Source organism: Procambarus clarkii, chromosome 45 (genome assembly GCF_040958095.1).
Source record: "Procambarus clarkii isolate CNS0578487 chromosome 45, FALCON_Pclarkii_2.0, whole genome shotgun sequence".
Lineage (NCBI taxonomy): Eukaryota > Metazoa > Arthropoda > Malacostraca > Decapoda > Cambaridae > Procambarus > Procambarus clarkii.
In genome coordinates this window covers 10,348,225-10,360,638 of record NC_091194.1, presented here as the reverse complement: position 1 = coordinate 10,360,638, position 12,414 = coordinate 10,348,225, and the positions used below count along the sequence as shown (strand labels likewise).

Here is a 12,414-nt window from a genome sequence, read left to right as displayed (position 1 = left end):
TCTGACAGCTACTTTATTGTGTTCTATAAAAGTAAGGCAGTTGGCATCATTATTCCCAATTGTTTTTATACAGTATTGCCTTTTTTCAATAGTGTCATTTGGCCGAGTTGTATGTTGTTTCTGCCTTGATATTTACGGTTTTTCTATAGTGCAGTAGATGGTCTTCATGAAATGTGTTAATTTCTGGAGCTCACTGAAGGACATGACAGATCAGTTTTGAGGTTTGCTGTGTCCTCTATGTTGTCTACTCTCGTAAAAAATCTTAGCATCATCTGCAAAGGATGATACAGTACTATTGTTTGTGTCCTTGTCTATGTCTGATATGAGGAGGAGAATAAAGTACAGGAGCATGCACAATAGTCCGAGGGACAGCTTTTCATGGTGAATGATGATCCAGATTTTACTTTGTTGACTCTTCAACCCGTCCTCAGACCAAGTCCATTCCATCCAGTGGTCGACCCCAAAGACGCATTAATCAATTTTAACATTTTCAATCAAAATAGGAATTTTCTAATATAAATTAATATTATTATATATTAACAATGTGCTTATTTAGGCATTGGTTAGGTTAGGTGTTTAGGTTCTGTTGGCGAGTATTTGTATTTGTAGTACGCGGGTGAAGCATTTACAGCGTTGTGGTTCGAACAAAAGTCGTCACTGAAGCACTTGTTCTGGAAGTGTTCGGACGTCATCAGTTGAGAGTCGTGTATAAACTGTTTTTCATTCATAGCAGCGGGGGTTTGGCGGGTGCATGGAATCACTTTTGGCCTTTGTTTGAGGACGGGCTGGACTATTACAATCAGGTGTGGTTCAGTTCATAAGGAAATTAAAGAACCAACTTCCTACTTTGCCGGCAATGCCCGTTGTGCGCATTTCATCTGCAGTAACACCGTGGACACATTTGATAAAAGCTTTAGCGAAATCTGTGTATGTTACAACAGCGATTTGCATGTTTTCCTTGGCATCTAAGGTCATGTCAGAGATATATCAAGGTGACAGGAGCGCCCTATTCTGAACATGTGCTGTCTATGGTTATGTTGGACTGTGATTCTGGTGTATTTAGAACCCTTTCAAAGATGTGTGTGATGTGTGAGGTTAAGTGTTATTGGTCTACAATTTGTATACATCTGCTCCACTCCTCCTTTGTGGAGTGGCATGATCTCGGTTTTAAGTATGTCGGGAATAAGACCAGTGTCTCGGCTCCGCCTCGAAGCGTGTTTCGGACCTGTGATAATGGTGTTTGCACTTCTTGACGAATATAGAATTCCACGAATCGGGGCCCTAGAGTGGAGTGCATGGGCATGCTGTCTATGGCTACTTCAAAGTCCAGTGGGTTGAGGGTGACTTCATATATCAAACCATACATCAGATCAGTGATATATAATTTGATGTTGGTATCATATTTATGAAGAATTCACTTAGATCATTGATTTTCAATGTGTTCAGGGGTTCACTGAAAACATAATAACGTACCGAAGTCTCAGCATTTCACTCATTTCTTGCTGTCATAAGCTTTAAGTTCCCTAACTCTTCGTAAGGGCCCAATGGTAGATGAAGGTTTTGTTCAAGATTCTGCACAGGAGAAAAGGCATTTTGGGTTCCTCTTTCTTTCACTGATGACTTTTTGCTCTGTCGCATGGATTTTACATGATTATTGCAACTTGAGCTCAATCATTGTTGTCTCTATCACCTTCCTTGTCGTTCTCGAGACAGTGGAGTGTGTGTCGTTCTCGGGAGAGGGAAGCTGTTCGCGTTCCAGTTTGCAAGTTTCATCTCGTATTTTCTTAGTGGCATGTGACTTGCACATATTTCTAATGCTACTGTGCCTATTAAGGACCGATTTAAGTTTGAATTATCTAGCTGTTCTTTCCTAGCTTATTTCTACGAGGTCTGGGTTTATTTGCTGCTCTTTGTTCCCAGTTACTTGGTTTATTATTACAATTTTTGAATAACCCTTCCTCTTGCATTTGAGACTGGAGGCTGCACACACCACCTTCCCCTACAAACAAATTACAGCAACCATGCACTTAAAATAGGCCCAGTCCCACAACCTCTCCGTCACAACATGCTTAGTCCCCCCCTCTCACAACACGCTACAGTCTCCCTCTCTCACAACACGCTACAGTCTCCCTCTCTCACAACACGCTACAGTCCCCCCCTCTCACAACACGCTACAGTCTCCCTCTCTCACAACACGCTACAGTCTCCCTCTCTCACAACACGCTACAGTCTCCCTCTCTCACAACACGCTACAGTCTCCCCCTCTCACAACACGCTACAGTCTCCCCCTCTCACAACACGCTACAGTCTCCCTCTCTCACAACACGCTACAGTCTCCCCCTCTCACAACACGCTACAGTCTCCCCCTCTCACAACACGCTACAGTCTCCCCCTCTCACAACACGCTACAGTCTCCCCCTCTCACAACACGCTACAGTCTCCCCCTCTCACAACACGCTACAGTCTCCCCCTCTCACAACACGCTACAGTCTCCCCCTCTCACAACACGCTACAGTCTCCCCCTCTCACAACACGCTACAGTCTCCCCCTCTCACAACACGCTACAGTCTCCCCTCTCACAACACGCTACAGTCTCCCCCTCTCACAACACGCTACAGTCTCCCCCTCTCACAACACGCTACAGTCTCCCCCTCTCACAACACGCTACAGTCTCCCCCTCTCACAACACGCTACAGTCTCCCCCTCTCACAACACGCTACAGTCTCCCCCTCTCACAAACACGCTACAGTCTCCCCCTCTCACAACACGCTACAGTCTCCCCCTCTCACAACACGCTACAGTCTCCCCCTCTCACAACACGCTACAGTCTCCCCCTCTCACAACACGCTACAGTCTCCCCCTCTCACAACACGCTACAGTCTCCCCCTCTCACAACACGCTACAGTCTCCCCCTCTCACAACACGCTACAGTCTCCCCCTCTCACAACACGCTACAGTCTCCCCCTCTCACAACACGCTACAGTCTCCCCCTCTCACAACACGCTACAGTCTCCCCCTCTCACAACACGCTACAGTCTCCCCCTCTCACAACACGCTACAGTCTCCCCCTCTCACAACACGCTACAGTCTCCCCCTCTCACAACACGCTACAGTCTCCCCCTCTCACAACACGCTACAGTCTCCCCCTCTCACAACACGCTACAGTCTCCCCCTCTCACAACACGCTACAGTCTCCCCCTCTCACAACACGCTACAGTCTCCCCCTCTCACAACACGCTACAGTCTCCCCCTCTCACAACACGCTACAGTCTCCCCCTCTCACAAACACGCTACAGTCTCCCCCTCTCACAACACGCTACAGTCTCCCCCCTCTCACAACACGCTACAGTCTCCCCCTCTCACAACACGCTACAGTCTCCCCCCTCTCACAACACGCTACAGTCTCCCCCTCTCACAACACGCTACAGTCTCCCCCTCTCACAACACGCTACAGTCTCCCCCTCTCACAACACGCTACAGTCTCCCCCTCTCACAACACGCTACAGTCTCCCTCTCTCACAACACGCTACAGTCTCCCTCTCTCACAACACGCTACAGTCTCCCTCTCTCACAACACGCTACAGTCCTCCCTCTCTCACAACACGCTACAGTCTCCCTCTCTCACAACACGCTACAGTCTCCCTCTCTCACAACACGCTACAGTCTCCCTCTCTCACAACACGCTACAGTCTCCCTCTCTCACAACACGCTACAGTCCTCCCTCTCTCACAACACGCTACAGTCTCCCTCTCTCACAACACGCTACAGTCTCCCTCTCTCACAACACGCTACAGTCTCCCCCTCTCACAACACGCTACAGTCTCCCTCTCTCACAACACGCTACAGTCTCCCTCTCTCACAACACGCTACAGTCTCCCTCTCTCACAACACGCTACATTCTCCCTCTCTCACAACACGCTACAGTCTCCCTCTCTCACAACACGCTACAGTCTCCCCCTCTCACAACACGCTACAGTCTCCCCCTCTCACAACACGCTACAGTCTCCCCCTCTCACAACACGCTACAGTCTCCCCCTCTCACAACACGCTACAGTCTCCCTCTCTCACAACATGCTACAGTCTCCCTCTCACACAACACGCTACAGTCTCCCTCTCTCACAACACGCTACAGTCTTCCTCTCTCACAACACGCTACAGTCCCCCCACCTCCGCCCACATCACCCCCAACCCTGCCCCCCCCTCCACACACACCACGCCCCCTCCACACACACCACGCCCCCTCCCCATGCATGCCCCTCCCCATGCATGCCCCCCCTGCCCATGCATGCCCTGAGATACCCACCACTTATAAAATAGAACACAAATCTCATCAAGGAATCTTTACCTTATTTCTGTTTCAGCAGTTTTTATAATCTGAAAGAGAAGAATACAGGAGCGTTAGCAGGTCAATAGTGGTGCTGCTAGTCTAATACATCATTATGGTCACCATGTACTTCCTCCCACACCAACTGCTCAATTAAGGGGCTTTAGTGCACTTTTTGGAAAGTGATTTAGTGTGGACGGCTTTCGCTGAGTGGTGAGCATAGGCGGTACTAAGGGTTAATTTGGTCTGCCAGGGTTGTATGTTCATGATGGCGAAACGTAGTTCAAATTGGGCGCTTGTTAAGTCCGTAAACGGGGAGCACTAACGAGCCAAGTGATCTTTGGTGGTCCGGATCACTCTAGACAGTCAGGTCAGCATGGCCTTGTTCCACCCGTCAAGACCTTGAGCTAATCACTTGCAAAAGGTATTAATGTTGATAAGATGATAAGGTGAGCGAGGGAACGCCTGGGGTTAAGACGGCACCCAATCAACAATAACTAGTAACAGCTGTCAATCATCAGTGTCCGTCACTACATCTCAAAACACCTCGTGTGACACGGAATGATGGGGCACAGATTATCTGTAACGATCTGATGGTGGTTAGGTTAGCTCATTTACCAGCCACTTGCCTGGGCCAAGTTCAATGTCTCATAGGGGAAGTGTTCTGTGTGTTATATATAACTTGAGAGTTCATGCAAGTGTATGATAAAATAAAATAAAAATATTATATTATTTATATATAACTGAAAACTCACACCCCAGAAGTGACTCGAATCCATACTGCCAGGAGCAACGCAACTGGTGTGTACAGGACCTTAATCCGTTCAGTACAGGGTTCGAGTCAGTTCTGGGGTGTGAGTTTTCAGTTGCATATAGTCCTGGGGACCATTCAGCCTTGTTCGCATAATATTTTATATATATATATATATATATATATATATTATATATATATATATATATTATATATATATATATATTATATATATATATATATATTATATATATATATATTATATATATATATATATATATATATATATATATTATATATATATATATATATATATATATATATATATATATATATATATATATATATATATATATATATATATATATATATATATACAGGTAATAGAAGGCAGGGATGTGTGGCCTAACTTGAATTTTCATTAGGCTTCACACTGGGACAAGAACAATGGGATGCAAATCTTTTGACAGGTGGGAGACGGAGGCGCTGACAGGTGGGCCAAGTCAGACCAACTACATGATGACAATTTGATCCAATAATTAATCTGACGGCATAAGAACCTGGATGCCATACCTGGAGTGTACCTGTAGTGTCTCTCTAGAGTGGTTGGCTTCACAAGGGAACTGATCAGGTGAAGCTTCGCATAATATAAACGCATATAACATATACACTATATATAATTTAAGCCTTCGCGGAGCCATTTATCCAAGTGAATGATGTGATATTATCCACGATATTCTGGATAGGAATTTATATGAATGGGATGTGCATGAACGCAGACCTTCCCCAGAATAAGGGGCCGCCTTTGAGTTTACAATATTGCACAGTGGCAACCGTCTAAACTTGTACCATTTACCTGAATAGAGAGAACACAATGAGCCTCGTCCACCACCTAACGAGCGAGGTTGATAATACCTCCAATCACCTGCCAGTCGGCTACAACTCCCACATCATCAACGGGGCCTCCATCAATATGTATCAATCAACAACAATTCAAACCATGCTGTATACGATTCATCTATTTTCATAAGGCTTTAACCATGCCCCCTGGTACCATAAATGCTCTAAAAGAGTATTATATATATATATATACATATATATATATATATAATATATATATATATATATATATATATATATATATATATATATATATATATATATATATATATATATATTATTAGTATTATTATTATAACACACCTACACCAACCCAAATGAAAACCAAACGCTTAAGCCAGGTGTAGACCAGAGGCATGAGGCCGGGCACAACACACGGGGGGGGGGGGGGGAGGAGGCCGGGCACAACACACGGGGGGGGAGGGAGGAGGCCGGGCACAACACACGGGGGGGAGGGAGGGAGGAGGCCGGGCACAACACACGGGGGGGGAAGGGAGGAGGCCGGGCACAACACACGGGGGGGGGAAGGGAGGAGGCCGGGCACAACACACGGGGGGGGGGGAGGGAGGAGGCCGGGAACAACACACGGGGGGGAGGCCGGGCACAACACACGGGGGGGGGGAGGCCGGGCACAACACACGGGGGGGAGGGAGGAGGCCGGGGACAACACACGGGGGGGGAGGCCGGGCACAACACACGGGGGGGAGGGAGGAGGCCGGGGACAACACACGGGGGGGGGAGGCCGGGGACAACACACGGGGGGGGGGAGGCCGGGCACAACACACGGGGGGGAAGGGAGGAGGCCGGGCACAACACACGGGGGGGAGGGAGGAGGCCGGGCACAACACACGGGGGGGAGGCCGGGCACAACACACGGGGGGGGGAGGCCGGGCACAACACACGGGGGGGGAGGCCGGGCACAACACACGGGGGGGGGAGGCCGGGCACAACACACGGGGGGGGGGAGGCCGGGCACAACACACGGGGGGGGGGGACGGGCACAACACACGGGGGGGAGGAGGCCGGGCACAACACACGGGGGGGGAGGCCGGGCACAACACACGGGGGGGGGGGGGAGGCCGGGCACAACACACGGGGGGGGAGGCCGGGCACAACACACGGGGGGGGAGGCCGGGCACAACACACGGGGGGGGAGGCCGGGCACAACACACGGGGGGGGAGGCCGGGCACAACACACGGGGGGGGGAGGAGACCGGGCACAACACACGGGGGGGGGGGGAGGCCGGGCACAACACACGGGGGGAGGGAGGCCGGGCACAACACACGGGGGGGGGAGGCCGGGCACAACACACGGGGGGGGGGAGACCGGGCACAACACACGGGGGGGGGGGAGGCCGGGCACAACACACGGGGGGGGGGAGGCCGGGCACAACACACGGGGGGGGGAGGCCGGGCACAACACACGGGGGGGGAGGCCGGGCACAACACACGGGGGGGGGGGAGGCCGGGCACAACACACGGGGGGGGGAGGCCGGGCACAACACACGGGGGGGGGGGAGGAGACCGGGCACAACACACGGGGGGGGGGAGGCCGGGCACAACACACGGGGGGAGGGAGGCCGGGCACAACACACGGGGGGGGGGAGGCCGGGCACAACACACGGGGGGGGAAGGCCGGGCACAACACACGGGGGGGGGAGGCCGGGCACAACACACGGGGGGGGGAGGCCGGGCACAACACACGGGGGGGGGAGGCCGGGCACAACACACGGGGGGGGGGGAGGAGACCGGGCACAACACACGGGGGGGGGGGAGGCCGGGCACAACACACGGGGGGGGGAGGCCGGGCACAACACACGGGGGGGGAGGAGACCGGGCACAACACACGGGGGGGGGGGGAGGCCGGGCACAACACACGGGGGGAGGGAGGCCGGGCACAACACACGGGGGGGGGGGAGGCCGGGCACAACACACGGGGGGGAAGGCCGGGCACAACACACGGGGGGGGGAGGCCGGGCACAACACACGGGGGGGAGGCCGGGCACAACACACGGGGGGGGGGAGGCCGGGCACAACACACGGGGGGGGGGGAGGAGACCGGGCACAACACACGGGGGGGGGAGGCCGGGCACAACACACGGGGGGAGGGAGGCCGGGCACAACACACGGGGGGGGGAGGCCGGGCACAACACACGGGGGGGGGAGACCGGGCACAACACACGGGGGGGGGAGGCCGGGCACAACACACGGGGGGGGAGGCCGGGCACAACACACGGGGGGGGGGGAGGGCGGCCACAACACACGGAGGGGGGGAGGCCGGGCACAACACACGGAGGGGGGGAGGCCGGGCACAACACACGGGGGGGGGGAGGCCGGGCACAACACACGGGGGGGGGGAGGCCGGGCACAACACACGGGGGGGGGAGGCCGGGCACAACACACGGGGGGGGGGCCGGGCACAGTGCTCCCTCCTACATAATATCCGCTCTGTTAGTTACCAGCCAGTGTTAGTAGCGTGGGGGTCTAGCACCAGGTAGAGGGGGGGGGGGGGGGTGAGGGTGCACCAGGTAGAGGGGGGGGGTGAGGGTGCACCAGGTAGAGGGGGGGGTGAGGGTGCACCAGGTAGAGGGGGGGGGGGTGAGGGTGCACCAGGTAGAGGGGGGGGGTGAGGGTGCACCAGGTAGAGGGGGGGTGAGGGTGCACCAGGTAGAGGGGGGGGTGAGGGTGCACCAGGTAGAGGGGGGGTGAGGGTGCACCAGGTAGAGGGGGGGGGTGAGGGTGCACCAGGTAGAGGGGGGGGGTGAGGGTGCACCAGGTAGAGGGGGGTGAGGGTTGCACCAGGTAGAGGGGGTGTGAGGGTGCACCAGGTAGAGGGGGGTGAGGGTGCACCAGGTAGAGGGGGGTGAGGGTGCACCAGGTAGAGGGGGGTGAGGGTGCACCAGGTAGAGGGGGGTGAGGGTGCACCAGGTAGAGGGGGGTGAGGGTGCACCAGGTAGAGGGGGGGTGAGGGTGCACCAGGTAGAGGGGGGTGAGGGTGCACCAGATAGAGCGCGGGTGAGGGTGCACCAGGTAGAGGGGGGTGTGAGGGTGCACCAGGTAGAGGGGGGTGTGAGGGTGCACCAGGTAGAGTGGGGTGTGAGGGTGCACCAGGTAGAGGGGGGGTGAGGGTGCACCAGGTAGAGTGGGGTGTGAGGGTGCACCAGGTAGAGGGGGGGTGAGGGTGCACCAGGTAGAGGGGGGGTAAGGGTGCACCAGGTAGAGATGGATGAGTGCACCAAGTAGACATGGATGAGAGTGCACCAGGTAGAAATGGCTGAGAGTGCACCAGGTAGAGATGGATGAGAGTGCACCAGGTATAGATGGATGAGAGTGCACCAGGTAGAGATGGATGAGAGTGCACCAGGTAGAGATGGCTGAGAGTGCACCAGGTAGAGATGGCTGAGAGTGCACCAGGTAGAGATGGCTGAGAGTGCACCAGGTAGAGATGGATGAGAGTGCACCAAATAGAGATGGCTGAGAGTGAACCAGGTAGAGATGGCTGAGAGTGCACCAGGTAGAGATGGCTGAGTGCACCAGGTAGAGATGGCTGAGAGTGCACCAGGTAGAGATGGATGAGTGTGCACCAGGTAGAGATGGATGAGAGTGCACCAGGTAGAGATGGATGAGAGTGCACCAAATAGAGATGGATGAGAGTGCACCAGGTAGACATGGATGAGAGTGCACCAGGTAGACATGGATGAGAGTGCACCAGGTAGACATGGATGAGTACCAGGTAGACATGGATGAGAGTGCACCAGGTAGACATGGATGAGAGTGCACCAGGTAGACATGGATGAGAGTGCACCAGGTAGAGATGGATGAGAGTGCACCAAATAGAGATGGCTGAGAGTGTACCAGGTAGACATGGATGTGTGTGTACCAGGTAGACATGGATGAGAGTGCACCAAATAGAGATGGATGAGAGTGCACCAAATAGAGATGGATGAGAGTGTACCAGGTAGACATGGATGAGAGTGTACCAGGTAGACATGGATGAGAGTGTACCAGGTAGACATGGATGAGTGTGCACCAAAGAGATGGATGAGAGTGTACCAGGTAGAGATGGATGAGAATGCACCAGGTACAGATGGATGAGAGTGCACCAGGTCGAGATGGATGAGAGTGCAGCAGGTAGAGATGGCTGAGAGTGCAGGAGGTATTAAGTGGCAGCAGTAGCAGGTAGAGCAGGCAGGGGGGCGGTAAAGCTGGAGAGGATGGCTGTACCTTGGATGGCAACCAGAGGGGTGAGAGTGGGCAGGCCACCCCGGGCCGGGGCCCCTCCCCACTCATGTTCCAGCACTGGTGTCCCAACATGGCCGCCGCCGCCGACGCCAGGCGCTGCTCTTGCGAACACTGCGTCGGTAACTGCGTGCTGGAGGGGCAGGGAGCGGGCAGCTCCACCACAGGACACGCCGTCAGGGGCGCCCGCTGCGTGCCCTGGTGCCCAGACTGCTGTTGCAGATGGAGCACTAGGGGCGGCGGGTTCCCTGCATCCGAGGCATCGTGCACATGGATGAGGTGCACACGATCTAAATGCGAGCTGCGGCGAGGCTCCCCAGAGTACACCAACACCTCCGCTAGGTGCTGCGGGACGCATGCCTCCCTCGGCGCCGCATCTAGCAGCACACTTATGCAATCGGGCGCTCGGAGGGGCTTGTTGAAGCAGACGTCGAGAGTGCAAGAGTCGTCGGGAGGCGGGGAGAGAGGACGGGGTGAGTTGTGCAGCAGGTGGAGGCAGGCCTGGGGCTCCAGTAGTCCTCCCCGGGCACGGTCACAGTCCCGCAGGTCCAGACGCTGCTGCAGGCCGGGACAGGGGGGCGGCAGGTTGTCCTCAGGCTTGGAGGGAGGATGTGTGGCCAGGTAGTGGGAACAGTGTTGTGCCAGGCTCGGCAGCAGGTCTACTGGCACCATACCCTGTGGCACACACACACACACTTCACCATTCTTTACTCAATTACAACCACAAAAACATCCCTTATACTTACAGTAAATACAATAATCAACACATACACACACACACACACACACACACACACACACACACACACACACACACACACACACACACACACACACACACACCTAGTCGAAGTAGGGTTAAAGTACTCAAGGAAAGGCCCACAAAACAAAAGACCGCCATTCCGGAAGAGAAACTATGAGGAGATAAGGAAATTCCTAACAGATATAGCTTGGGAAACAGAGCTCAGAGGAAAGACGGCCCAAGACATGATGAGAGAAATGCCACTTGGCTAGTCCTGGAACTAAGAGGTATGAGTTATGAGGAAAGGCTACGTGAACTGCACCTCACGTCGCTGGAAGACAGAAGAGCTCGGGGAGACATAATCATCACATACAAAATTCTCAAGGGAATTGACAGGGTAGACAAGGATGAATTATTTAACACGGATGGTACTCGCACAAGGGGACACAGGTGGAAGCTGAGTACCCAAATGATACCTGGTTGATAGGGTTCTGGATGTTCTTCTATTCCCCAAGCCCGGCCCGAGGCCAGGCTTGACTTATGAGAGTTTGGTCCACCAGGCTGTTGCTTGGAGCAGCCCGCAGGCCCACATACCCACCACGGTTCGGTTGGTCCTGCACTCCTTGGAGAAAACTATCTAGTTTTCTCTTGAAGATGTCCACGGTTGTTCCGGCAATATTTCTTATAGTCGCTGGGTGTTGAACAACCGCGGACCTCTGATGTTTACACAGTGTTCTCTGATTGTGCCTATGGCACCCCTGCTCTTCACTGGTTATATTCTGCATTTTATTCCATATCGTTCACTCCAGTATGTTGTTATTATACTGTGTAGATTTGGGACCTGGCCCTCCAGTGTTTTCCACGTGTATATTATTTTATATCTCTCTCGTCTTTTTTCTAGTGAGTATAATTGGAGGGCTTTGAGACTATCCCAATAATTTAGGTGTTTGTTCGGGTCTATGTTCTCTGTACTCCCTCTTTCTGCAATCTCTCCTGCACTGAAGGGAGAAGTGAGTACTGAGCAGTGTCGTTTGTAGTATCGTCTGCGTTCTCTTTCTACGTTGGACCTCTTTCTGGCTTTCCTCAAAGGAACATGTTTCAGACTTCATATGCTTCACATGTCAGTTTTTCTATTCCTTGTGTAGGATTTTTATTCCTTAGAACATTTTCCCATTGAATGTTTGTAATTTCCCAGTTTATTTTCTCCCAGTCTATCCTTTTATTATTAGAATTGAATTTATTGAATAACCCTTCTCGCTTGTTGTTTCTCTTGGGCCTACTACCGTTATTAATGTTAGTTTGCACTTCAATGATCTTGTGGTCCGAGTACGTAGTGTCTGAGACAGTAATGTCTCTGATTAGCTCATCATTGTTCGTGAATATCAGATCCAGCGTGCTTTCGTTCCTAGTTGGTTCAGTTATCTGCTGACCGAGCGAGAATTTGTCACAGAATCTCAG

General features: G+C 53.3%; 1 protein-coding gene across 8 annotated transcripts in view; it reads right to left on the bottom strand.

Moving 5' to 3' along the window:
- The window catches only part of Tmem131 (Transmembrane protein 131), a 280,417-nt gene that overhangs the window by 46,908 nt on the left and 221,095 nt on the right, over positions 1–12,414 (bottom strand). For 4 of the 8 annotated variants that reach the window (XM_045761557.2, XM_045761556.2, XM_069301397.1 and 1 more), the window contains 2 exons: positions 10,200–10,889; positions 4,346–4,374 (listed from right to left, as the gene is read on the bottom strand). In XM_045761557.2, the coding sequence (XP_045617513.2) occupies positions 4,346–4,374; positions 10,200–10,889 (719 nt within the window). The remainder of the gene's footprint in view (positions 1–4,345; positions 4,375–10,199; positions 10,890–12,414) is intronic. The other 4 variants (XM_045761559.2, XM_045761558.2, XM_069301399.1 and 1 more) reach the window with 1 other exon arrangement.